This window comes from Aulostomus chinensis, chromosome 18, assembly GCF_037954235.1.
Source record: "Aulostomus chinensis isolate RoL2024-O1b breed Wild chromosome 18, RoL_Achi_v1.0, whole genome shotgun sequence".
NCBI lineage: Eukaryota > Metazoa > Chordata > Actinopteri > Syngnathiformes > Aulostomidae > Aulostomus > Aulostomus chinensis.
In genome coordinates this window covers 9,821,827-9,849,064 of record NC_141337.1, presented here as the reverse complement: position 1 = coordinate 9,849,064, position 27,238 = coordinate 9,821,827, and the positions used below count along the sequence as shown (strand labels likewise).

At 40.9% G+C, this 27,238-nt stretch overlaps 4 protein-coding genes across 8 annotated transcripts in view; 1 reads left to right on the top strand and 3 right to left on the bottom strand.

Annotated features, from left to right (window-relative positions):
• Positions 1–82: 82 nt before the first annotated feature.
• On the bottom strand, positions 83–5,117 carry pycr1a (pyrroline-5-carboxylate reductase 1a). The gene is made up of 8 exons (XM_086184442.1): positions 4,991–5,117; positions 4,680–4,751; positions 4,493–4,563; positions 4,180–4,359; positions 3,022–3,243; positions 2,813–2,905; positions 1,499–1,662; positions 83–1,274 (listed from the first exon to the last, which is right to left on the bottom strand). The coding sequence occupies exons 2-8, from the start codon at positions 4,747–4,749 to the stop codon at positions 1,106–1,108; spliced, it is 969 nt and encodes a 322-aa protein (XP_086040568.1). The 5' UTR covers positions 4,750–4,751; positions 4,991–5,117; the 3' UTR covers positions 83–1,105.
• A 126-nt stretch (positions 5,118–5,243) lies between these two features.
• LOC147245068 (uncharacterized) overlaps positions 5,244–27,238 on the top strand; it is a 47,302-nt gene continuing 25,307 nt past the window's right edge. For 4 of the 5 annotated variants that reach the window (XR_015110110.1, XR_015110112.1, XR_015110111.1 and 1 more), the window contains exons 1-4: positions 5,244–5,360; positions 6,934–7,058; positions 23,086–23,190; positions 26,137–26,196. Coding sequence is in view for 1 of the 5 variants with exons in the window: in XM_086185456.1 (XP_086041582.1) it covers positions 6,964–7,058; positions 23,086–23,190; positions 26,137–26,196 (260 nt within the window). In the remaining 4 variants the exon portion in view is untranslated. The remainder of the gene's footprint in view (positions 5,361–6,933; positions 7,059–23,085; positions 23,191–26,136; positions 26,197–27,238) is intronic. The other variant, XR_015110113.1, reaches the window with a different exon arrangement.
• myadml2 (myeloid associated differentiation marker like 2) lies at positions 6,487–8,972 on the bottom strand. Its single transcript, XM_086185455.1, has one exon. The coding sequence runs from the start codon at positions 8,193–8,195 to the stop codon at positions 7,284–7,286; it is 912 nt and encodes a 303-aa protein (XP_086041581.1). The 5' UTR covers positions 8,196–8,972; the 3' UTR covers positions 6,487–7,283.
• On the bottom strand, positions 10,182–17,564 carry notum1a (notum, palmitoleoyl-protein carboxylesterase a). Its single transcript, XM_086184397.1, has 11 exons — positions 16,971–17,564; positions 14,556–14,608; positions 14,327–14,422; positions 13,911–13,971; positions 13,756–13,814; positions 13,573–13,675; positions 13,305–13,496; positions 13,048–13,145; positions 12,769–12,916; positions 12,630–12,677; positions 10,182–12,485 (listed from the first exon to the last, which is right to left on the bottom strand). The coding sequence occupies exons 1-11, from the start codon at positions 17,297–17,299 to the stop codon at positions 12,182–12,184; spliced, it is 1,491 nt and encodes a 496-aa protein (XP_086040523.1). The 5' UTR covers positions 17,300–17,564; the 3' UTR covers positions 10,182–12,181.

Genomic DNA, 27,238 nt, shown 5'->3' with positions numbered 1-27,238 from the left:
AACGGATAAACCGTTGCTTCGAATTTAAGTCAAACGGCACATTTGCTGCATTGACAAAAAGTAAACTAATCCAAAAAATGTTTTAAATATTTAATGTTAAAATGTTCAATCTTTTTAAAAACAAACTAAATTAAGTACATGAACCCAATGCAGTATGGTATGAAAGCCCTGATATAAATTCTCCTGAGAAAAGGATTATAATGTTAAAAGTTAACATTGAATCTGTCTGAACAAGTGGTGCTAATTTACTATTTATTTTTTACTGTGGTTTAGAATTGTGAGGTGCTTTTAATAGTTTTGCAACTTTAACTGATAAAAACAGGATGGAAAAAAAGATTTGCAGCATAAATTACAACCTGCAAAATTAAATTAAAATAAATCAACACCCCCCTAAAACAGATTCAATAGTACTTTGCATTGTTTTATCAAAAGGTACCAAATAAATTAGGTAAGTAACTTTTATATTTCAAAATATTTGAATGACATGATTCCAGATGACATTAATACATGGCTGACTGAACCCCACCAACAGTAACAAACATATTATCCAGATATTTCTTCACAGCCCTGAGTTGGATGAATCACTTCGTAAACTTTGCTAACTACCATCAAAAAGGAGCAGGTGAAATAAGATTTGCAAAATCATATCAACCAGCGATAATGAAAAGTCTGTTCTGTAAGTGTAAGAGATTGTTGTGATTGTTGTTGTTGTGCGTGTGGATACATACATACATATATATATACATATATATATACACATATATATATATATATATATATATATACATATATACATATATATATATATACACACACACACACATATATGTCACACACACATGTGTGTGTGTGTCTGCGTGTTTTCTAACCCTGAAAAACAAGGAGGTATTTCATTACAGAAATAAAAAGAAAAAAAGATTTGCTTATAGTTTCCCCCTGGTGCTAAGGCTCATATCAACATTTGTTTTTTTCTTATTTTTCTTGGTATCAATTCACTCGATTATTTCCAGTTTCACCTCCCAGTGGTGATTTGCTGACAGGATATACAGCATCCTCAGTGGTGTTACATTCATGTAAGTGCTGATCCAAGAGTGAACTAGAAGGATCACTTCTTCCTGGTCCTTGGGCTGCCATTGTTGAAGATGCTGATCCCACGAGATCGAACTCCGACAGCCTCCGCAGTCACTCCTGGCTGCTGCAGCACTTTGTCCAGAGTTGTCTTCTTTATGGCAGCAGGAGAGATTGTCTCTTGGTCTGCCAAGGTCTGGAGTTCCCTTTTGACACAGAGGTATTTACATAATTTCAGGTAACGTTACAATTTATTACCCTTTGGTTATTAGCGACCATAAACTCTTTGAAACTATTGGCTCATAGCGCCATCTGCTGTCTGTATCATGAACTTCAGAATAAATCCATCACACTTTGTCTGGTCAACAAGACACTCAACTTCTTGCATGTCCTGTACGACATGAAATTTGATTTGTTATAGTTAGGTTACCTCGTCCTAACACAGGAGGCCTCCACAGCGTTGATTAGGAGGCTGCGGAAGCCGCCGCTCTCCATGACATGTAGCGCGTGAATAGTGGCACCCCCTGGTGAGCACACATTGTCCTTCAGCTGCCCAGGGTGCTGCTCTGAGTCTAACAGCATCCGAGCTGCCCCCTTTGAGGACACAAAGGGATATCAACATCAGACCAACAAAGCACTAATTATGTTGTATCTGACCCGTATCTTTTCTCCAGACACTGTATTTCCTTTCTGTGTCAGGAACCAACTGGGAAAGTCTGCAGTTGACACTTGACACAGTTGTATTTGCATTTATATGATTTATACTGTAAGGACAGGGCACATTATATGACATTCGGGTACAAAAGCAAAACTAAAAATTTAAATTCCAAGACAAAATCTGTTACTCAAAGAGGCTCTACAACCATTGATGACATCATAGTATGAAACCAAAACTCATCCAAGTAAAACAGCATCATGCATGATTGTGTTATTTTCCTTCCACTCTTTCTGGCACATAAATAAAAAGAAATTAGGAGAATCCTGCATGTGATTTACTGGCGATGCGCTGAGTGCCAAGACTCTTCTGAAGCACCTGAGTGCTTTGATGAATTACATTTGATCTTAAACTAGAAAGCACTCAGAGACGTACGCCAAAGTAAACTTTTGGCCCATCATGCTTGGGGGCTGCTGCTTGTTGTATGACATGATATGCAATTTTGATATAAAGCAAAGAATCCTGCTTCGCTGTCTAGGCTAGCAAAATAATTTCTTCAGCCCCAACTCTTCTATCTGAGCTGCACACGTGGTCAGTGATCAGGGAAGCCACTCTGATTCAAGAGGTTCCCTCTAAGCCTGTCCAACAATCAGGTTGATGTTACAAAGTCCCACTTGCCCAGAAAAACATTTAAAAAAAAATCATATTCCCCTGGTGATCCTCAACCTGAATCAATTAAAATAGAGGCTATACCTCAACATGTTAGCACTCATCCAGTGAGTGACTGACAATCACTCAATAACCTACATTTTGGATGCCCCAGTCAACTGTACTCTTTTAGTCCCATGTTCTGTCTGTTTGTGTATTGACTATAAACTTCTGTAAATAAAGATGATCTTATCTTGAGCAAATACACCATTATAGGACATTATAAGTCTGTCTTTTCATCATTATTGATGTTTCAAAGCCCAATACACAAGTAGTTTTTTTTGAATGCACTACAGCTTATGCGCGGTCCACAACTACAAATTAATTCAACATTAGTTTGAAGGCACAGTCCAATTTTGAATGAGAGCCCAGTGATCATACCAGCAGGGCTTGGGCTCCGAGGCGTACGGCCAGTCTCCTGGGCAGGCCCATTTTCACTCCACCATCAGCAAGGGCATCTACAGCTGTGAACGCCTGTAAGACCACACTCATATATTTAAGGACGGAAGAATGACAGAAAATAATGTCAGGGACTTGTTTGACATACAAGCTGCAGCTTAGCAAAACATATCGGATAATAACTGACTCACATAAGCGGGGCCACTGCCGCTCAGGCCGGTGACAGCATCGATCAGGTCCTCTTCCACCTCAGTGCAGTACCCTACACTGGCCATCAGCTGTTCCAGGAGCTTCCCATCTTCCACCTCTGCATGGGTGCCTGTAGCGTACACAGTCGCCCCTTCACGCACTACTACTGGAGTGTTGGTCATACAACGCATGACCTTTGGAGCAGGGCGGTACTGCTGCAGCTTCTGGAAAGAGGAACAAATCACCATTTCATGACATATCTCAAAATCACAGAATAAATGCAGCCAACAGGATCATGTATGTTTTCCACTATACAGCCAAGCTAAGGTATGTTTAGTTTAGTTGATTCTCTTGAGTCTCTTCTCTTCATATGTTTCATGCTTGTGCAACATATCTCAGCCAATATCCCAGGTAAGTGAATGGGTGTTTTCAGTCTACAACAGCATGTTAAAACATGCATCTCTTGCCTGAAGGTCCGCTTATATCAGACTAATAAATATGGAGAGTCTCCTGGTAACTTTTTTTTCTGTAGTGCGCCAATAACCACAATTCTAAATTGACTTAACAAAAGCAAAATGTAGTGATTATTAGCTATTATTGCCAATTTCCCCACCGAGGGACGAATGAATGTTTATCTTATCATCTAGAACAGTGGGTGGGCAAGGGATATGCAGTTTTTATCGAAAAAAATACAAGTTTGATTCATATAAAGTTTAAAAATATATTTAAACAATAATTTAGCTAGGGTTCTGTTCTGTGTAACATGGTGTGGTGTTGTTAGATTTCATCAATACATGATGAACTGAATATTACATTAGAAAAAAACAGATTAGCTAAAAAAAAATTGTGATCTTTTTTCTTTTTAATGAGGCCTTGACTCTTTCCAGTCTAAATCTGTTTGCCTTGAATTAGACAAGGTTTAGACCCCCTGAACATCATTATCTGAGAATATCATTAGTGGAATATTGTGCTACACTTACATAATGTGATTGTTGGACACAAAGGCAGGATTTTAATAGTGTGGTCTTACAACACATAACTTTTTTTTCTGCTTGCACCTTGTCACCTTCTATATCTAAGGTGCATTCAATGACAGACTCAAATTCTTGTCACAGTAACAGCTGGGTGGAGAAATTTTGAGTTGGAGGGCTCTGACATGCCTTCTCTATGGAGCCGATGGTGACACCTGCAGCACAGGACACAATAAGGTGACGATCCTCGATGTTTGGTCCAATTTCATCAAGTACAAAGGGAATGATGTGGGGCTTGACAGCCAGGAAGAGTACATCACTTCTGCTTACTGTCTCTTTGTTGCTGGTGGTAAAATTCACACCCAGTTTCTGTAAAAACATCAGAGAGAGAGAGAGAGAATCTATTGGCATGTAAATATTTTTTCTTTAAACCCCAGTGGCCGAAAGCAGTGCCTTGGATTAAACCCAATCACCATGTGCTGATCCCCAATGGTCTACCCACCCGCAGTCCCTGTACTGTGGGGAGATCTGTGTCTGGAGAGCTGGCGGTAATTCTGTGGCTGGCAATCACGCCTTATAGGAGAAAAACATGTCCAAAAATAATTCAGCTGTGATTGCAATCAACATACATCACAAGACAAGTCAAATCTGAATAATGCATACATGGCAAAGTTGTGTGTCAAACTTACCTGCAGCTGTGAAACCCCTCACCAGAGCATGGGCCACCTGACCCGCTCCTATGAAGCCCACACTCATCATACCTGCGGATGAACAGTTTCACACGGTGAGTTTGTACATTCTGTGGTAAGATTTAATAGTTCATGACTGGGCTGACTTTAGCAGTAAACCTACAAGTAAATATTAGAGGACAATCACTTACAGCCTTGCTGTTTAAGCTATTCAAACTCTTTCAGACGACCTGCTCCTTGTTAACTGACATTATTGAAAAAAAATTCTACCAGCACCAAAATTACTGACTTTTAAAGTTATAGAAACTTACGAATATAAAGACGGTCCACTTCAGTTGACCAGCTGACCGTCCAATATGGAAAATTAACAACAGAAATTCCTCCAGACAACTCGTAGCAAAGCTGCGTCGTACTGTACCTGGTAGCGTTTGACAGACAAGAGAGGGAGCCAGTGAATATGCAGGTGTAATCCACATGTATTTATCTGACCAATCACCGCAGCAGTTACATGAATCTGGGCGGGGCTTATGAAGCCAAGAAGCCAGTTGCATCAGTTTGTGCCGCGGGGGAACAAAGTTAGCTAACTCTGGCTAGCACCATAGTAACATCTGCTGGCGAAATGCTTGAAAGACACCTAGAGTGTTGTGTTGACCTAGATAGTGATTGAGAGCCAACGTCTGTGTAAGTAAAACATTTAATGGTTTTAGAGACGCTTCTGGAACGAGAAACAAATCTACATTGGAGTTGTCCTGACTAGTTAGGGCAAAAGATTGAGCCAAATTGAACAGTGAAAGATTTACAAGTAGAGTGGCGTTGTCATTTATGTGCTCTATTTATGTACAACAAAACGATTTAACAATTGTAAGTACATATTAATACCCATATCTAAAACCGTTATATTAAAATGGTTTCAGATATCAAATCTGCGATGTAATGTAAGTTGAAGCGTTTTATCTTCAGCTTCCCCTATTAAAGTTTCATGTCCTTGTGTGTAAGATTAGAAAATTTGCATTTATTCATAAAATGGAATGTAATGATATTAGTAGACGTATGAATACAGACAGGAATAATTAGAAGTTGCCAACACAACACAATTGAAAACTAGAAATATCAATTACATACATTTTATTCCTACCCTTTTTTCACTACTTGAACTAATACACTATATACATTACATATAACTACTATCATAGTTCTGTATACATCCCAATTTATGAACATACAGCTATTTTTATTCTTTATGCAGCCCAATACATATGAAAAACAAATATAAATAATTAGCCCAATTGTGTGTACAGCCCAAATATCCATTCGGTGTGAATAAAATTAATAACGATAATGGTAGTTTTAATAATGATCTTAGAAGTAATTCTTTCATGAAAACATACTGATTTAAAATGTTTTCTTTCTACGGGAAAGAATATCTGTTCATTAGTTACCACTACTGAATCGAGTGAGGCAGCTGCATCCTGGACTGGTCTTAATCACAGCACAGACACTTACATAGAGTACAGACAACCATTCCCTCTCAAGCCCATGTGAATTATCCATATAACAATAAATCTGACTTGCCTGTTTTTGGTCTGTAAGAAAAATCTGGAGCACCTGGAAAAAAAAAAAAAAAAAAGCACTGGCTCAGAGAAAACATGAAACTTCTCCACAGAAGGCACCAGCTGTCCAACAGGTTTACTAACCACCGCTGTACTGTGCTGCCTCGGGGGAAAAAAAAACAACAAAAAAAACTGTTTCATTGCTATGTTCATGTAGTCTGACAGATGATTCATGTCTTCTTCACACAAAACAGTTTATAGAGAAATCAAAGAGACCCAAAAACACACTCTCCTATATTTTATTGAGAGTTGAAAATATCAAATAAAAAAAGAAGAAAATACATTACACAACTGTACTTATCTTAAATATTCAATCCTTTATGATACTGCTAAACTCTCCCTTTCAGAAAGGTGTGTAAAAATACATCCCACATTAATATGATGACAGGAAAAGCCTTCTAACATGAACTTTTGATACTAACAGGAAAGATGCACTGTATAAAGATACAGAGAGGCTGCAGGGCCCACATTGACAGTTCAGTGCACACCGTAGGCTTAATCTACATTCTGTATCTCTATGAGAAATATTTCCATCCATTTTACTGCTGAAGTGCATAATCCACACAGTAATATATTTGTTCAGCATGTATCTGATTGATATCAGGTTGGTTTAATGTTCTAAATGTGACCACACGCTCTCATAGGAACATCCTGTATGAGACCACCAGTGAAGGATGCAGTTGTTGCTGAGATGGACATATTTCCTGGGAACCTCGGTGGACAAAGTTGCTGAGATCAGATCTTTGGCGCACCTGGCAGGTTCTCCCTGGTATGTCACTGCAGAACTGTGGGAGGGCCGTTATGTTTGTAGCATGTATCATGGGCACAATCACAGATGCGCTATGCTAAATACGGATTATAACAAATGTCACTCTTACAGTAAAACCATGAGTTAATCCAAGGGGACGTGTTCTTTTGTGAGATCTAGAGGAGCATGTGGAATAGGTCTTTATCTGTCTCTCAGTTTAAATAGTACTGATGAGGGGAGAACTTTTCAGACATCAGCGTTGGACACAAAGCGAATCCTCTGGGAGTAGATGACATCAACAAAATAAAGGATCAGGTTGACATTGGTGAACACGGCCACCACCAGCTTACTGTCCCAAGGACATTCTCCACGTGGACAGTTTTCAGGACGAGTAGTTGTGCTGTACTTCTTGTCGAAACTGAAGATAGGCCAGATAAGTGCAGTACTGAGGTAGAGGATAACAGCCAGGAAGGTGTAGACGACCACAAACCGGTCAAAGGGGAACCGCAGGGCCGAGGTCCTCCCAGAAACGGTCAATATGACCACTATCACTGTGACTGAGAAGCACAAGCTGTACACCACCACGCAGTACTGGGTAGCAATGTAGTTGTTGTACTCGCTGTCATAAGCCAGGGCTCCAAAAATAATACAGGCCACAAATCCTTGGACCACCTTGAGTAGGCCAGACACAGTTGCCATGTAACCCACCACAGCTCCTGGTTTGGCTCGAGTCAGGAACACCTCCACCCCATAAGGGAAACAGCAGACACTGGAGCACACAGTCACAGCGATGCGGTAGATTTGGACTTCACAGGTCTCATCAGGGCACTCTGTTTGGAGGAAGTAAACGGGGTAGACCACAGAGGCTGTGATGTACATGAGTGTTGCCAGCATGGCAAACGCAACAGTGAAGTTATCCCAGGAAATGGGCATGCAAGTGGAGAGTCGTGTAATGTCCAAGGTGAACACGACCAGTGTGACGGCAAAGCAGAAGCACCACACAAACATGCAGAAATTTCCGTAGGTGGCGCTGTAACCTGCGCTGTGGGACACAAGGGCTATTATGGTACAACCAAATAGCAATTGGCACATTCGTGCGGCGCCTAAACCTGATAATACAGCTTTTTTGTTGAGGTAGTGTCCACCGTGAGGATCCATCGTCCCTTAGAAACGGTTGTTTACTCCTCCTTGTGAGATTTTTGATATCCTTTTCTCTGTCTTGGCGTTGTTCCGGGCCGCTCGTCTCCCTCCTCACAGACCTCACCCTTTTCTTGGTTGCTTTTTATAGATGGTCCTTAATTACAAAGGTCTGTTAGCTTAGCAATTACAGTGGCATGCTTATGATCATGTTACATTTATAAATTGAAGAACTTTGTTGTCGTCGTACAAAGTATTTGCCAGGTTTTTAATTTTTGAATCACAGAATTAGTGCTACTTTGTTGTTTAGGTGAATAAGCCAGTTTAATTTAAGTTAAGCAAACACTGATATCAGCTGTTGTTTTGAAATGCAGTCCAAAACTGCTTAGAGAATGAGAATACTGTCCTGGTCTTACTCAAAGCTGTAGCGTACGTCCTCGGAAATCTTGTTTTCTTCGATCACAGAACTGTCCAGTGTATCAAAAATAAAGGTCCGATAAGCTTTTAAGTCATATCCATAGATCACTCTCCCAACAATAGCTCTCAAGTGAAGAACAGGTGGACTTGTTTGTTGTCCTGTCACTCAAATTCCTGGGCATGGAATTTCTTCACTGTTGACCCTCAACTACCCATCAAAAATCCCTCAAAACTTTGGCTCTTGATCTTTGTCACGTCGTTTCTGTCTCCTTTTGCCTCTTGAGTTTAGTCTTCCACCACTCTTTCTCAATCACACAAACACACACCCTCTCTTTACTGTGTGTCTTGTGTGTCAGTGTGCAGTCAGAGGACTGATTTGGGGCGGCTGTTTGAATGAAAGTTTCTGCCGTGCCCAGGGTTACAGGCCTGGCTAGCTCTATAAATAGGGGGTCTATATTCCACAGAGGGGTGGGAGGCTAGCCTACATGTGGCAGGCAGTGTGAGAGTCGTATTTCTAGGGAGCGCAGAGAGAGGCTGAGTCAGAGCTCCTTCAGGAAGAAACTGGCATTTATACACAGTGTAATGACAGGGAGGGAAACTAAGACTCCCATTAGAGACACAAATTACACACAGGTCCAAAGGGATAATTATACAGAAGCTATGCTAGATTTTAGCTGTGTATGTGAGAGGGGCGTGGAAATGGATTAGCAGTTACCTAAAATACTTAAACCTGTGATATTAGTATGCTGTGATTTTGATTTACAGTGCACCAGGCGAGAAAGCCATTACTTCAAATAGTTTGGATGTTTTGGTGGTACACTTAGAAGCACTCTTAAACATAATAGAAGGGGATTTTTTTGGTGGTGGGTGGGTGAACTTAATTGGGTGTATTTTTTTTTAAATTTTTTTTTTAAAAGAAATGTTTTTTTTGGCCTAGTATTCATTTGATCTGTTCCAGCTAATATGTTTTATTATGTTTAATATTCATTGATTAGTTTAACGTTAACTGCTCATTTGTCAGAATTTTGGTGATAATAGTTTCCTAACATTCCATTTCAGAGGGATTTTAATGGGGCATTTTTCAAATTACAATTTTGACGATGATTTTCAATTAACACCACCCCCCCCCCCACTTGCCTTATTCCGAAGAGATAATTTACATATTTGGAGGATTAACCATATTCCTTAAAGTTGAACAAATATCACTCAAATATGCAGTGTCAGCTGATTGTCACTCCCACTCATGATGTTTTGTTTTGGTTTGTGCTAAAAAAAAAATTGGAGGTTTATTTTTTTATAGACTGGTCTCTCATTGGTTATATTTTTAATTCATCGCTCTTCCTATTGGCTTATTTCTCTGAGATATTTTCGTTGTTGAAAGATGGAACGGATTCCTTGAAATTTCACAAAATCTTAATTAAATGTTGATAAACTGAGAGAAAGTATGTTAAGTTTCCTTGGATTCTTTGACATGGTTCTGGAGTTAGTGGGCGGATTAAGGAACAAAACATAATATCCGCAAAAAATATATAATCATGATAAGAACACAACTGCACAACAATATTTACCTTAGTAAGAATGTAATGTGTCTTGTCTTTTCAGCCCAATACAAAGACATGCAATCAACACAAAGAGGGAAAAAAAACAGCAATGTATTTACAATTTACAAAGAATCACTTCTCTGTGAAAATAGCACTTATAAATATGATTTACATAACAAAATAAATATGTAAATAACCAATGTAGCTTGAGTTTTTTTTCCTGTTAAAAATATGTTACAGAATAAAATTACAATTGGTAATAACTTTCCTTCTGTGGTGTGATAGGAAATAGAGGTCCTTTAAAAACATCATTTATAAAGACATCATTACATACAACATTGCCATTATATTAAAAGTGATCTCTATTAGGAAATATAAGAATGGAGTTGCAATAGTGAACACTTGAAAGAACCTATACAAATACTCTAGAAAATATACAATACACAATATTTGTCTCCCTTTAAATGTTCATTGCATTGATCTGAGGACTGTGGTGACCTAACATGACTGGGTGACGTACAGTAAATTTGGGTATGAATGGTCCTCTTGTTCAGATGCTGATGGTGAGAAAGAGGTATGCGATGGCACCGTGGTTTACGTACAGCGAGGGATTGTCCTTTCAAGTGTCTCCGCGTCCACTTTAGCAACACAAAACCGGACGTCACGACACCTTCACAGCAGTCAAAAATGGAATGTGACCCTCACATCCATTACCACTTATCCTGTGACAAAACAACAATTTTACTAAGTGTTGAAGATGATGTTTCTTTTTTATTCATACCAAGAAGGACTGCTGATGTATGTATCCGTGCTAAATGTGATTGTACATAATAACAGTTTTCTTGGTGTTTGAGCACATGCTGCTCAGACGTTGGTGTCTAATGTTTCTCAATTGCTCTCTCCATTGTTTCCTCCCATCCCTTCCTATTCCAGTGCTTTTCACACCTCATCACTATTTCTGCTTATTTGTCCATTATTTTGTGATAAGATACAAGTAGAAGGCAACTATGAAACCGCTTGAACAAAATGATACTCTTACATAGTGACTATGTAACAGAGATGGCATTCTTCGCGTCATTGTGGTGCTTTTCTTTCTTAAACATGACTAGATATATGTTACAGCGCGTTGCATTCATTTGAAAAAACAAAAATCCCTGTTTTGGGAAGTTAATTAGATATGTTACCATGAAAATAAATCTTAGATCTGTTTTTTTGAATTAAGAACATACACTTTTCATTAAAAGAAAGTCTATATGTCTCAAGACTTGTCTAAATGTGATAGCGTATAGTTTTTTTTTTCTCAATATTGATAATTATTGAGAATCAGGATACAACTTCTCACCATCTAAATCAGTGCTTAAGAGCAAATAATAGGACAGATTTCTTGCAAAATAAAATGTTTGAAAATTCCAGTTACATCAATTTAATGAACATCAATGTTTATTGTGACATACCTTAGCAGATATCATAATATATATGCTAAACCTCCCAGTCACATGCAGGGAGAAGCAGCCCTTTTCAGAAATAAATAAATAAAAGTGTATGTTGTCAGTACAGAAAAACAGCCATTTTTTTCCTCATGAAATGATCTATTTCATTAGTTTCTCATTAGCAAAAAAGGGATTTTTTTCCTTTTCTTCATGAATGCAATATGCTTCTGTAATAATCTATCGGGAAGGATGAAATAATATTAAAAATATATATATTTATATCAATGAACATCCTTAAAACTGGATTACATTTGTGTATATATATTTTGTCTTTTACAAAGCAAAAGATAATTTAAATGGTGAGTAGCAGAGTTGTGCCTTGTCATGATGGTACTTTTCATCAGTTGTAAAGAAGGGATTATGTTACGAATCTTAGCCCCATCTCTAGCTTGATGTTCGTACCGAAGGTAAACAGGAGGTCTGAGGGGGAGAGACTAGGTAGAATGGGTTGTGAAGTTCGGTGTGTAGTTGGAGGTATCAGGTATTGATACTGGCCAGAAAGACCAGGCAACCCTACTCGGGCTTAGCTTGGAGATACTGTATGTATGCGCTTGTCCCCTTAGCTGCCGCTGCTGAGCATGCCCAGTAGCTTGCTGGGGTCCATGCCCTGCTGCTGGGCCATTTTCTGCACATCAAAGCCCATGTGCATTAGAAACTGAATGACGTTCATCTCTTGTCCTGTGAACTGGTCTCGGATGGTGGGGCAGGTGGGGTTGCAGTGTGGCCAGGGGCAGCTGTCAATCAAATGCACAGGACAGCCCTTGGGTGGGGCCTTGTTGTTCCTGTTGTCATGGAGACTGCGATCCCAGCAGTGGAGTGCACGGGGCAAAGAAGTACCTTTAACCTGCACATCGATCCAGTAACTGAAACACAACACAAGAGGGCGCTGTCAACTCAGAAGTAGACTGCCTGAGGATGACATTTGTGTCCCTCCGAAATGACACACTGGAAAGGAATGGTTTGAAAATGACTTTTGAAAAAAAAAAAAAAAAAAAAAAGGAACTCACTTTCTTGTGATAACTTCATGTGATAGGCATGCTGGAGCAAACATAGCCCTGGAAAAAAAAAAGAAGAAGACATAAATCAAATCTGAAACCATGCAATAATCCTCCTTTAATCCTCCCAAAATGCAGAGACGTGACTTACGGGACGTCTTTGAGTGTGTTCCTTAGCTCTATGCCGAGGTTTTGGATGTAACGCCACTGGCCTTCCTGTACTGGCTGTCCTGTCAGCTGAATGTTGTCCACTGTCAACTGGGCCTCATCAAAAAGCCACTGGACCACAAACACAGGGCCTGAAAAGAGAGAATATAGCTGATTAAGTTAGAATCAGAGCCAGTACATACACATGTAGTATAGCATTTATCATTTAGACATATACCGTGCAAAATTGGCTTGTAAAAATAACACGTGTGTAGGGACTGACTTTTTATTGATGGGAAGACTCTGTACCCAAAGAAACAGTTCCACTCTTCTCCTTCATGGGTTTGCCTGCACCTCTCTGGCACCACTGCTCCCCAGTACCTGATAAGGAGAAAAGGTAATAGCAACAAATGACTAGTAAAGTTGTTGTTTTTGGCTGAGTGAACTAGCCTGGTGGCTAGTGATAATTTTGTCTTCTCTTCCTTAAAACAATGATTAAAACCATCATTTTTTGAATGTTTTATGATCCTATTATCGTACTTGATGCCTCTCTTGATGGTCTCGGTGGGGGAGCAGCTGACCGCGTCCACGCAGTCAGAACAGTGGTACTGTTTGTTATCCAAGAACCAGCCAGAGTCAGACAGGCCTCGCACTTGTATCCCAGTGTGACCCAGTCCCTCCAGTAAATCAGCCACATGGTCCACATTCAGCAGGACCCCTGTACCACCAGCACTGTGTGCAGAAATTATATATCAGTACATATATAGTTTGAATTTATAGGTGAAATAAGTGTTATCCATGAACATACCTGCTTCCTGCCAATAGGAGAACCTTGGCGTTGTCTAGACCTTTGTTCAGCAGGTGCTTCACGACCTCCTGAATTATCAGTGAGCCCATGAATGCGTAGCCACCTGCACACAACAGAGAGTAGGACAGGTAGAATAAAAGTCTTTCTTCTCGTTATGATTGTGATGATTCAGCACTTTCTTACTCTGCTCTGTTTTGGGGGTTGCGCCGCTCCACACATCACTGGAGCAGTATGGGACAAACCTGTCCAAGCAAGACAAATTTGCAGGATTTTGAAATTTGCCAGCTATGATTTCCAAATGAAAAAAAAAGGTTGATTAGCTCACAAAGACAACTTACACCATGTTGGCATTCCACCAGTGAGGGTTTTCCTCAGGCAGCGGAGACAGGATCCCTGTCCCTGTAGAGACACATCAACATGTATCATTAGCCATTCCGGCACTCCCTGACACTTCCTCCTCTTCCTCATCATCATTACCACTTGGATTACAGTTATTACACTGCAATGAAAGAGGGAGACGTCTATATTCCTACAGCAAAGGGCGCCAGGTAGCCCTTCACCGCATTGAGATTAGCACTCAATAGCACAGCAGATGAGCACAGGTCAAGACAAGTGTGTTTTATCTGAGTCCAAAATTGCAAATTAGCCTCAACAAGGGGCTGGATGTGATCATTTAAATGACTGGTGGGTCAGGCCTTCACGCCACAGTTGAAGTGGCGTAAAAGATATATACAACCTGTAGAGATGAACCAACCTGTTTTAGTTTTGGGCCACTTGGATGAGCTCATCAGTCTCCTCATGGTCTCATATCGGCTATCACAGTTCTCTTTGTTGAAGCAGTACCAGCCGCCTGGACATGGGTGCACAAAAAAAAGAAAGAAAAGAAAACATAGACAACAACACGCAATTAGAACTGACCTAAGGAGACTTATCATTTTAACATTATGGTATTATTAAATTAAAAAATAGGCCTAAAGACCGACCTTCTAAGAATATCAACCATCGTCTGCTTCCTCGAGATTCTTTCAGGTAATACCTAAAAACCAAAAAATAAAAGTCAGGTAAGAATGACACGCAAATACTTAAAAATATTTACAAAGAAGATTCTAAATGTTGTGTTTTTTTTTAAATACCTGTCTGAAAATATATTCAAATACAAGACGGATAAAAAAAACAAAAAAAAAATACATTCCACAATGGTGATGTGGTGTACTTGCAGACGAGATAAATGTCTAAAGTAATACCCTGACCGTTTCTACCATCAGTGACGGTATTCAAGCATGACTTAAAAACACATATGACATCACTTTTATCTGGTCATCCTGTTACTTTGTTGATTTAGATCTTTAAAATAAAAGGTGACACAATAAATAAAATTCCACGAAGATTAAGTCAGTTTGGTTTACACAAAAGAACAACTGTGAGATTATCATCCTGTCCCCTATATCCTGCAGCGCTACCAGTAGATGAGCTGGTAGTGCTCCTGTTTAATGAATCAGGACATTCTCTTCACTCTGAGCTCATCTTTCTTCAACAGTGTCCTCACACAAAGGATTGAAGAAATTAAGGTTTATATTAATGCCTTATTTGCCTGTTGCGTAGGATGCAACAACAGAATTCCTTAAGATATCAGTCCAGAAGAGGGCAACGCTTTCAGGGTTCTACCATGCTGCTGCAGTGCAGGTGGTCCAGTGCATAACAACAACAGGTTTACAATTTCCTGCAAGTTATTTATTCCAAATAAATGCCAGAAAAGAAATCTTCATTTTTTTTGGGGGGGGGGGGGGGGGGGGTGAAGCAAATCGCTGAAAAGTAACTTCAGCCAGTGAGACAAGATGTTCCAAATCCACATCACTACACCAATGACTAAACTGCAGTGATTGCCAAATACATTTCAGTGACTTCAAAGCAAACTGAAATGGCTGAAGCTGTGAGCTGTTTGCTCAGACGCTGAATCAGACTTTGGCTGTATTGAATGTCTTTCATGCTATTATTGCGAGCCACAGTCAATGCTGTAGAGCGGGGATGGTGTCTTACTACAATGAAGCAAAGGTGGGCTTGGCAGGCTGAGCATCAAGCCACTAACAAGTGCAGAAGAAGAATCAGACAGTTCCTGTCTAGTCAGTGATTGTTTTTGTGTGTGTGTGTGTGTGTGTGTGTGTGTGTGTGTGTGTGTGTGTGTGTGTGTTGCATCCTTGTTTGTCTTTAACTTTACTGAGCTGATGGATTAGCATCATGATGAATGAAAGGGCCATCTGCCAGTAACTGTCCCCTACACCGCTCCTCACGCTGCGTCTCTGAAGACCTCAGAGCTTTACTGTGCTTCTCTTTCTGGCTCTTTGTTATTTATGAGGAATTACACAGAAATCCATAAAGAGATTTTTAATATCAAAGTCTGCAGATGGACAGGAAATTCCTCTGATACTTCCACCAACAACATTTTGAAAACATTTAGCATATATTATGACTATTATTTTCTTTTATTGTTCTTTGATGGCACTTTCAGCAGTTCCTGGATTAACCTCAGAGATAATATAAAATCATGTATTCATGTGTGATTTCAGCTTTTACAACTGCGTGTTGATTCATCCCATGTTGCCAATTGATTTCTGAAATAATGACATGTTTCAACCAACAATTTCACTTACTGAAACCAAGTAGGCTGTGAAGTAGAGTTGCTACTGATTTATCATACAGGAGAGACAATGTGCCTGTGAGACATAAATAGGCTTTTAGTGCTGTGCCTTCACCGGTGAGAACATGCGGGATTTCTCATCTGGATTTGGGCTTATTACACCAAAACTAACTGGTTGAGTAGAAATTCATTGTTTAGCCCGTGGAGCGTAATTTTTTGGATTATTTTAGGAGGAACAAAACTCCAAACTACTGTGCGTATCTTTAATTACGCCAGGAAACGACTACTAATTCCGCAGGTTGCAACAATCAGATCATTTGGAAATGATGGACTGAGGTCTGGATGTTTAATTTTTTTTTTTAAATTTCTTCAGAGAAAATAACTGAATTCTAATTGAAAGCAAAGGAAATGAAGCAATGGGCCGTGGCTATCCGCAATTTCACGCTTTTGCAGATGCAAAACAGCTGTCTGTCTTATTTGTGCTGAGTCTTGTTCTGCGCTGTTTTATTTGCCAGCATTCAACTGTTACAGACTTTGCTAACAATTTACAATTGACTGGCCCGAACAGAGAGAAATTTATCTCCAAATCCTACAGAGAGGAGCACTCCCCTCAGGTCAGACGCGTGCAGGAGGACCAGACCTTCTGGATCACCAAAATACTCATGATTGGACTAATCTGGCCCTGTTGTGACCCATCTGCTCTCCGGACACATGGCAACATCCTTTTCTCACCCTGTCATGAGTATTTTCAGCCGGTACGTACCCCGCAGGACTCCCGTCGTTGCAAGTGGCTGTTGTATTCTCCAGATAGTTCAGCTTCATGTCATAGTCGAGTTTCTGCGCCGAGCACGGATAGAGAGACTGCGCAAGGTTCTTCACTTGTGTCATGAAGTTATCCATGTTCTCCTCCACGGCGGTGAAATCCAGAGGGAAACTCTCCGTGGTGTCACCCCGGTCCGACCGGTATGTGGGAGGAGGTGGTGCGCGTCGCGGTTGCGGGTTGCGGCCACCCCGGAACCTCCGTGCGCAAAGAGCACCGGACTCCATCAGCACCAAGAGCAGCACTGATGAAAGTACCCTAATCGCTGTCATCGTATCCCCCGGTTATAGCCCTGTCTTCAAATGCAACGGTTCGTCGGGAGGAATTTAACTGATGGAGTTAAGAGAGGAGCAGCAATTACGCACGTCTTCAGAGACGCCACAACGCTTGTCGTCCACTCCGGGAAACGCATTAATTTAATGTCAGCTAAAATCAAAAGTCCTCTCTGATCAATCACATTCATCCGTTGATTTCTCTGTATATTAAACTTCCAGTTTTTCCCTCCTCCCACCTATATGTAGTGACAACTCAAGCGCACCAGCTTGAACGACAACACTCGTGCCATGCTCTTGTATTTTATTCAAACTTTCCCCCCTTGTGTGTCGGTCCAGCCAATCGCAGAAGCGGGGCAGGACTCAGGGCATGATCAAGCGTGGCAGACTACCCCCCTTTTTAATTTATAGAGGGAAAAAAATGTCCATGCGGTGGTTCTTTTGATCCGCGATGTTTTATTTGATGTGGTGGCTTTTATTGGCCTTGAAATGCCTATTTCCCATTCCACCACAAATTTATGAAGTGAGAATGCGCATCTTGTTACACTTTTTTTTTTCACTGTTTCAGCTATTCAGCATACACTGTCAATATTATTCTATTACTTTTAATATGATTTATAATAATATCATGTGTTCTCCCTGGAATAAGATTGTAATTATTCACAGTTAATCCACTAACCTGGTCCTTGGGGGGACAACACAATTGCTCCTTGCTGCAATCACTTTAAGGACTTGGTTGAGTTGCTCGTGTTTTCTTAGGAAAAGGGACTTGGATACTTGTTTTTTCTTTTTCTTTTCTTTTTATCCAGACGGGGCCTCCAAAGATCAAAGCAACCATCACTCTTTCTCCCCCGCCTCGCCTCCTCCCTCCCACTTCAGTCTCTTCCAAACTTTCCTGGTCTACTGTATATTTTAAGTCGAGCAGAGCATCCTGATGGGAAGCTCGCTTCTAACACAGGAATGTCTCATTATGGTGGAGGTAGGCGTCCCCTCGAACAACCTTTGATTTTAAGGACACATTTTGGTGTTATGTGTAGCTCACAGGTCAGAAATGATTGTCAATGAAACACTTCACGGTGGTGTTTTGGAGAGTTTTGTCTTAGACTGAGCCATGTGAAACAGACGAATATCATAATATTTTTCTGTGTTAGGCCAAATACGATGTTGCTACTGTTGATTTTTTCCACTTTTTTCCTGTTATTATGTGAAAGAAAATCCCAAACCCTGGATTGACTTAAGAGTGCTTTGCTCTGCTCCCTATCCTGTCTACCAGCGAACCCCAGCCTCATGTGTCTCTGTTAAAATGTTAGGCCCTTGGCACTTTTGATTTGTAATTAAAGCTGCAAACAGCCATCTGCACACGTGAGAGTTTTTGGCTCTTCCTTAGAGCTAAAGAGTGGTGAAACCTGATAATATTTGGATTTTACATGAGCTAATGTCACACCGTGGTGCGCATATCACTTCCTGCATCCACTAGGTGGCTCAAGAGAATACACTCATTATCTTACATGCTGCTGTGTTTCACAAGAAGACATGTTTGATGTAAATGTTTGTTGTATTTCACTCTCATCAAGCGCCTAAAGTTTTGAAAAGATTTATGTGGAGTTTCAACCGTTTCTATGATGAAATTATGAGGCCTTACCATGGTAACACTGACGAATACTCTCAGTCTCAACAAATCACCGAGTGTTTCTTACCGAATTTGAGATGGATCTGGTCGAGCCACAATGACAGCGCAGTGACTCATCTCCCCCAAAATTTAACAGAATTATCCTTGGCTCACACTTCAACACTCCATCGTGTTTGGTGGTAACAGGCCTCATAGTTTTTGGGAAACCCTGCTGTTTTTGCGACAAAGGCCACCCAAAAAACGTGATTGGCAGAGGTGAAGAAGAATTGCTCCTGCAGCAGATTGGTTATGATGTTAAAAGGCAGACACATCATATGTAGTTTTTTGTTTTTGTTTTTAGGAGAACAGTTGATTTTGACAAGAATACTAGTTTAGTTTTACACCTTTACTTTACTTAAGACAGACTGTCAAGTCCCATCATCAGAGAGCCATCCATCAGTTCTTTTACGTGTTTTAACACAATTTGCTGAGGTTTTTGAAAGAAATAGACTGTCACCCTGCAGATAAGAAATGAAAATGTTTAATTAATCCATAGGGATTAAAAAAAAGGCATTTTTGAAGATAGTGTAAGAGCGATAAGTGTGTAACAGCTTCCTGTCCTCTTACAGGCTGTAGCCCTGTGGTAAATCAGTATGTGTCAAACTGGTCTGAGCCAGGTAAGATGGATATGAAGTCACCAGCCGGGCTGATGGTATTCATTGGGAACTTCAAACAGATGCTTGTATAGATTAAAACATGTGGTAGGGCCCAGAAGGAGAGGCTCTGTCACAGATCGAGTCTAGTCACTTTGACCCATACCTCCCTGTTTTATCACACGTCATCCCCAAAAATGTAACCCTTAAATCACTCGCAGATGGATGCTGGCCTCTGACAAACACACTACCATGAAGAGATGCCTCGGCGGTGTGTTGATACGTCCTCTGACCCAAGTGAGTGAGAAGTGTGAGCTGCAGATGCTTGGGTTTTCTATGGAGGGGGTGACTCCAACATGTAGATTTGGAAAGAATTCTGTGCTATGATGCTTTGCTACTGTTGCTGCTCACTGCTTTGTCCTCCACCTTATGTGAACTCTTTGTGCCAAGCCTTTCCGCTGATTCTCTTGGATATGTGTTGGTAACATAGACACATTTTTTACCAGTCCAACTGGATTAAACTGGGAATTAGGTCATTTGAAAATGACCCAGCTGTTCTAATGGCAGTCCCTTAGAAGTGCCCCTGTAGCCCCCACCCCGACTCCAGGCCTCCTGTGAAAGTCAAAGCCTGTCTTTCATCTCCGATCAGTTGCATGTGCCCTCACAGATCAACAGGTTTTACTGCTTAAGTCTGCGCTGGCAGCATTGATCATGTGACCGTTGCCTGCCTGGCGTTTAGACACATCATAGCTCCGCGAGCACTCTCTGTCTACGCAGCCTGCCAGTTCTGCTCATACATCTCCATCGTCCGCCTCCCCGTGCCTGTTAGTTTTGATTTGCACATGCTGTTGTCGAGGGTCCATCCGTGATCATCAAATCCTGCCAGTTGGAACTGTTAGGTCAGGTTACATCAAAGAGATCAGGAGGGATCAGCCTCTTGAAAGGGACAGGCTCTGGCTCAAATCATCAGAAACAGGTGGAGGTCCTCATTGGAAGAACAAAGGAGAGATTACCATCTATAAAACTTTTATATTTCATAGAGGCGTTTCTTTAAATTCTTTAAAATTGCCACCCTCTCCGACATGAAGCACACAAACTTCACAGCTACAGCAACAAAAAAAAACCAACAAAAAAACAACATATGACACCAGGTTAAGGATCCGACCACAGCACTGCAACCAGTGCAGGTTGACTTAGTGGCACTCAGCCCTAAAGTGTTGAAGTGTGGGTATCTGATAAGACCAGGACAAAAAAGAGAAGTGGAAATGTATGTAATTTGACTCAGGTGTTAGGAATTAGTTGAGAGTTGTTGAAACCGTCAGAGTTTCTTTATATACTGGCTCTTAATTCATCCTGTGGCTTTTCCAAAAAGCCAATTATTGCTTGTCATCCCTCGAAAACTCACTGTAAAGCTCTTGAAAAGAAAACATGTTCATAGATGTTATTCATGCAACGAGTTTTTGCCTGGATTGTTGTAACGACAGCGCCATTAACAAGCTGATCTGAGGCTAATGTTAGAGAGCTTTGACGTTTGCGGCTTATGTGAAAATGTTTTGAGCCTCGGCTTCTGTTCTGTGTCACCTTGAGGCAGAGCGCCGGAAGCAGGTCCCCTTAATTTCATGTTGGAGCTATTGTTAAAAACCCAAAACAAACATGTACAGTGATCACGGGTGTTAACAGACTGTGGGGTTCCTTTCATGTGCCCCCCTTCGCCACATGTCCCTGATATTACCCAGAGAAATCGGTGAACACCCTTGATCCTGACTTAAGTCGGGAAGTGCCAACTAAGATGTGGATGTAAATGGGGAGTAAGAGAGAGTAAGTGAGGCAGGAGACATCTGTCGAACAGGCTCTCATTTCGTAAGAGGAGGCCATCTATTGGTTACAGATGATGCCCTGTTTGATAAAAATGAACTCTTTCAAGACTGGACAGCTTGCATTAGGGGTCTCTCTGGTACCAAGGGGAAACCAGATAGTTCAGCTGACAGGTTGTTTTTTTTTGTTGCTCTTCCATCTGAGTGATAGTCACAGAATAGCTGCTGTTACCTGTAAACCGTTTGGCTTTGTTGTTCATGGCTTGCATGTGGGAGTGATGGCGAAGATGAGCAAGGTACCGGTGCCTGATGGTGTGGCCCTCCTCCAGGAGTTTTCCATTCATACTTTGAGCCTGAATCACCCTTTGCAGTGCCCTCTGCCAGGTAGCGACAGAGGCGGGAGCAGAGACCAATTACCATTCTAGACCTGCTATTATTATCATCAGAGTGGCGGCAGGCAGCCCTCCTTCCCCTGTGCTTATTCTCATCTCCACTGAGACAGAGGGTGAATCCTTTGTCTCTGAAATGTTTATTTATGTTACACATTCGCCAAAGGACATGGAAAAGCCCTTATTACAGGTCATGACAGCAGAGCCACAACACATGATTCATTTTCAGTCCTTTAACCTGGTAGTCTCCATGAGGAAATTCTTTTAAAGTCCACACCCTGCTATAAAACATGGTCATTATTCAATTATGTGAGAACTGTCTTTGAAACACTTTTGAGACTCTAGACTTAAAAGAATTTATGGAGGATAACAGTTGTTTTTAGATGTTTTTCTTTCATTTTTATAGTGTGAAATTGTTGACCCGATCGATCCATAGTTTTGACGCCACTTTTCTCGGAAAAGGATCAAAATTATTCCTACCCCAAAGATAAAATTCAATCCAAATATCCACTGGAGTAGTCTAGACTCCATCCCTGTATGCACTTCAATCCTCTGAACCACCGGGACACTATTAGCACATGGTATGTGCCTCATTATTTTTGACACTTTCTTAACACCAAGCAGCCGTTTTCTTTTATCCTCTCAGCAAGATGATGAAGCTACTGTAATCAAAGAAGACAGTGATCAGTGCCAGCCTTTTGGCATGGCCTGGTACCTGCTTTGATGTCATATTTTGGTGTATAGCAGGCTGTGGCCCATGCCAAAGAGCACCCATAGTCGCCAACTGTCTGACAGGCTGCCTTTCATCAGAGTGACATCACTCTGCTACTTGATTACTTTCCATGGGCTCTTCCAGGCCTGGGAATTTTCTCCCAGGAATCTGAAATCATCATCCCCGCCTTCGTCTCAAAATGAAAGAAATGCACATCTGAGACACACATTAGCATGTTTTGCATACACACAGTATTTAGCTCGGAGCTCAGAGTTCTGAGGATACATTTAGTTCAGCTTTTTTTTTTTTCTTTTTTCTTTTTTTTTTTAAGTCACTTAATACAGTGTACTTTATGATGCTAGTTAAGCCAGGTGGAGCTCAATAAATATTGGCAACATGAGGAGAGGTAATAAAACATGAAAAAAACAAAAACAAACAACAGCGCACACTGCAATCTTTCAGCTCTATATTTCCCTTCTTTGATTTTCCCTCCACAGGGGAGCGAGCAGTGATAAATTACAAGGCAGTATCTCAAGTGTTTGTTTTTGGAGGAAACTGAGGAAACTGCCGTGTGAGGTGGATATTTATAACCAAACTCTCCGCCGGCAGGCTGGCAGATTTGCCTTCATGTCCAGTGTCGGCTGTACCTGTACGTCAGGAGCAGAGCCTCCCCACATCATACGACTCCCCTCTAGATGCCCCGAGGATCAAGAGGTGTGTGGAGACCCCCTGACCATCATCTGCCTGGAAACTAGAGTTTAGGATTTTCAAAAGAAAAACCCGTTTTAAAGGATTAAAGACTGTGTTTGTTTATTCTCAGCAGAGAGGATTTAGAGAGAGACTGCATATCTTCAAGAGGTTGAAGTGGGATAGTCAGGACATAACTCATGAAGCTGCCAAGTCCTCGCTGCTCTTTGATGTATTCAGATGTATATCCTCTTACAAGTATAATTATGTTAAATCACACGATGAAACATCGAGTGAGAGAAAAAGACTGAGATATATTAAAAACGTTTTCACAGAGGTAGAGGAAGTGTTTTTTTAAAGCAGCCACTACTTCCTACAAAGCCACCTTAAGCCGTTGATTCAGGGCGTCTTCCCGCAAAAATCTCAGGTTCTTTGCGGACACCTGCGGTCAGCCAGTGGAAACATTTATTATAAAAAAGAAGGTAACATATCTGTTTGGGAATATAACACTTCCCTTTCTCCTCTGGCAGGAAGAGGGTGGTCATTTGTGGGAAGAAGAAAGTGTTACTCAGGTTTTACTCACTAAGAGCGAGAGGAGCCGTCATCAGAAAACACCATCCTGTTTTTGTGATGACTAACAAACTTCCAGCACGTTTTGCTCATCTCTATCTGGTTTTGATCGGTTCATAATTCACTTGAATCAAAGAGAGGGGGATTTGGATATAAATATAATCTGGAAAGTTTTTGTCTGAGTCAAACATCTTAATTGCCTTTTTTCCCTTTACGATATGTCTATAATTAGGGAAAGCAATGGATGTAAATAAAGAAAAAGTAAATGCTAATAATTACTACTACAATGGAATTATTTCTGAAAGTGCAGGGTACAAAAACAAAACAAATTCCATCAAAGTGAGTGCCCTCACATCTGGAGGACAGGTGTAGGCTCAATTCTCACTTGTGAGAACTTTCTCCTTAATTATTTAAGAGCCCACAAAAAGTGAGGTTGAAGTGGTTGTGTAGTTCTGGATTTGATACGCGAGGGGATAAGAGAAACCAAAAGGCACGGCTATCTTCCCCTAAAATGAAAGCATGTTAAGCAGGTATAGAGGAGAGGACAACTGTAACGTGTCTGAAGCGTAACCTGTTCTCCGGCCCTCGCTTTGAAACAAGATGAAGTTCGGCTGCGGTCCTGAAGTCATTACACCTTCAAAGGTAATTAACACATGGCTTTTGTTTGGACCCGATGAGCCCCAGATTATGTAGGTACAGATGATGGGGGTGCATGGCAGATACCAAGAGCAAGGTGTGCTTGGATGTGCTTTCATGTCAGGAGGAAGTGCTTGACCCCTGGCCCCCTCTTGACCTCAAAACTTGCTTGTCAACGCCACTTCCTTGAGTGCCCTGTAAAGATTAACATGTGGACAGAGACAAGAGGCCTTCAGAGCTCTGTGTGATGAGTAAAGAAGACCCCGTTATGTTGATATAAAGTTATGTAAGATCAAAGGCTTATTTTATCTAGCTGTACCTCATCGGTGGGTATACTGTACAAGTGCAGGAGTTGATCAGTACGGTGGCTCTTGCTGTTCCCTCGTCATCAGCAGGCTTGTGGCTGCTCCCCTTGCGAGCTCAGATGCCATTTCACTGTGTACTAAAAACAGCCACCTGGCACATTTCTCAAGATGGTAAATAGTAGTGCTTCCTACTTACCTTGACCTTGAATCCACAGACTTCCATACTACATTCGGGTGTGTCTCGCACACGCGAATCCGATTAGCTAATTCCCCCTTTCACCCTCTGATATCCTGGTACAGATACCAACCGGTCCACATCTAGCATCGTGTCATTTTTAAGTCCTGGTCTCTTATCCTTTTAGTCAGCTGAACAAGAGGACCAGAACTCCGCTGAGGCCAGCTCAGCATAACCCAGTGTAAAACTAGGTGGCGCTAGAGAACACACACTTGCTATGCATCATGTCGCTGTACGTCAAGTGAAGACAACGCAGTGCAATTTTGATGTAAATACAATGTTTGTTGCATCAGGCACACTTCCTGTAACCACTAGCTGGCACTATGACTCATAGAGGTTGTCAACCTGGGATTTAATTTAAGTTTGGAAAAGATCTGACCTTGTGTCATCCAGTTACAACCTGACTTATGTTGAAATATTAAAATTGGTAGCCACGGTAATGCCGCTGAATAAAATCATAGTGTTGACAGAGACCGTCACCAAGTTCTTGAGGTATTTCTAACCAAATTTTAGATGGATCTGGTCAACCAACAAGGAGGGGCACATCAAAGTGTGAAAATAAACAACCCATGTCATTTCCTGTTGTCTGATGACTAATCTATTCCAAAATTTAAAGGATCCTTCCCTCGCCTATATTCCACCCTTCCACCATGATTGGTAAAAATCAACCTCATTTTCTGTAATCCTGCTGACAGACCTCATGAACCACGGAATCATTTTTTAAGGCAATATTTATGAGCTCATGATTTAACTGCATCATTACATCACATCCTGAAAGGATGATGCTTTTCTGGGTAATTTTGGTTTCTTATTTACCTTTTTTCTTTTGAGTCATGTGTCACCAAGGAGCAAAACATCCTAAGTGATTCAAATCACTGAGTAATGCTGAACTAATTGTAGACACACTTATTGTCCAAGTGGAAAATCTCATCATGATAGACAGGGTGAGAGGGTAGGTAGGATTTAGAATCAGGATGCAGAATTAAACTCCACACGCTGTCAGTCAGAAGCACCTGACCAGTCTAGATTTGCATTCTGTGTGCGCTTGATACAAGTTTCTGAACGTGCACACACAGTCACAGTGAATCCTACAGTTTAATATGAATTACCGCAAGCAGACGCTTGGATCTGTGGGTCAGTAGTCTTGTCTGAGAAAAGTGTTTGATGATGGTGTTTTATTGTTCCAGAAGGTCAAGATCTTCAAAGCTGTCCTTCTGTTCTCCACAGGGCACCCGGGCAGCAGCTGTTGGAATACACTCAGCTTTGTGTTTTTATACGAGAGAAGAGGTAGGTCAAGCCCACTCTCACAGAAATGTTTTTACTGGGGGGTAGGCACTCAGTGGACACCATAATATTGTTGTTCTGCCCTTTTGTGATGAAAAGCGGGGAGCGTGTGAATCCTGTCGGATGGGACAAATAGCTAGTTTGGCATGATTCAGCAGTACGAATGCATTGATACCAACACAAGCAGTGTTACCTTCTCACTCCTGATCTCAAAACTCATTGATTTACCAAGTCCAATAAAAAAAAATTTGTGGCCCATGTTGCAAAACAGTTCATTTTATAGAATCCTTTCTGATTCTTTCATATATTTTTGGATTACCGCATTAGTAAAAGTTGGTGGTAACATTCGAAAGAGCTCTAATGCAGCGGACCTTTGTTTCGCATTACTGAACAGCTGTTTATGGGGTTTACATCTTTCCATATATTCCTTAACTTTGTCTTTGTCTCTGGACAACATGGCTGATACAAGCTAGCACAAAAGAACAATTACAACTTAGCAATATATCATAAAACACTGCCGTTATTTCAGGCATTCAACCTCCAAAAAAACATTAAATAATCCCACTGATTTTGAGACGAGGGAATCAAACGTTCCATAATGCTGACATACTCCTGGGTTTGAGGACTCACGCTGACATCTCTATAACGGAGAGCTCTTAGATATACTGATGAGGTTCTCTTCTAATAAATAACAATGAATTCTAATAAAAAGAAACTGCTTAGCATCTACAAATGCAGATAAGCCATGGCAGAACTACGCTGCACCATTTTGTTTTGGGAAAGCAATTTAAAAAAGATGTTCCACTGCATATTTTCCTTTTAAAATCTTCCAGTACAGCAGCATGCAGTAAAAGAGAGGCACCAAGATAAATAAAAGAAGTCTGTACATTAAAGTAAAAAGGTCAAATGAGAACATTTTTGGAGCCGTCTGTCTTCTTCCAATCGCAAAGCGCAAAGACTGACAGGCCAGTAGCCCTGATCTGTCATGAAGGTTGAAGGCCCCCCAGAAGTAAAGAAACCCAAAGCCAACAAGGGTGCAGTGATA

Coding starts and splice junctions, on each gene's coding strand:
- pycr1a (XM_086184442.1), bottom strand. CDS start 4,749: ATGATGAGTGTGGGCTTCATAGGAGCGGGTCAGGTGGCCCATGCTCTG. Junction 4,360..4,492: donor CCACAGTACAGGGACTGCGG/GTGGGTAGACCA, acceptor ATGTTTTTACAG/AAACTGGGTGTGAATTTTAC. Junction 3,244..4,179: donor CCATCGGCTCCATAGAGAAG/GCATGTCAGAGC, acceptor TCCTCTTTCCAG/AAGCTGCAGCAGTACCGCCC.
- myadml2 (XM_086185455.1), bottom strand. CDS start 8,195: ATGGATCCTCACGGTGGACACTACCTCAACAAAAAAGCTGTATTATCA.
- notum1a (XM_086184397.1), bottom strand. CDS start 17,299: ATGACAGCGATTAGGGTACTTTCATCAGTGCTGCTCTTGGTGCTGATG. Junction 13,497..13,572: donor CTCCTATTGGCAGGAAGCAG/GTATGTTCATGG, acceptor TTCTGCACACAG/TGCTGGTGGTACAGGGGTCC. Junction 13,146..13,304: donor ACCATCAAGAGAGGCATCAA/GTACGATAATAG, acceptor TCTCCTTATCAG/GTACTGGGGAGCAGTGGTGC.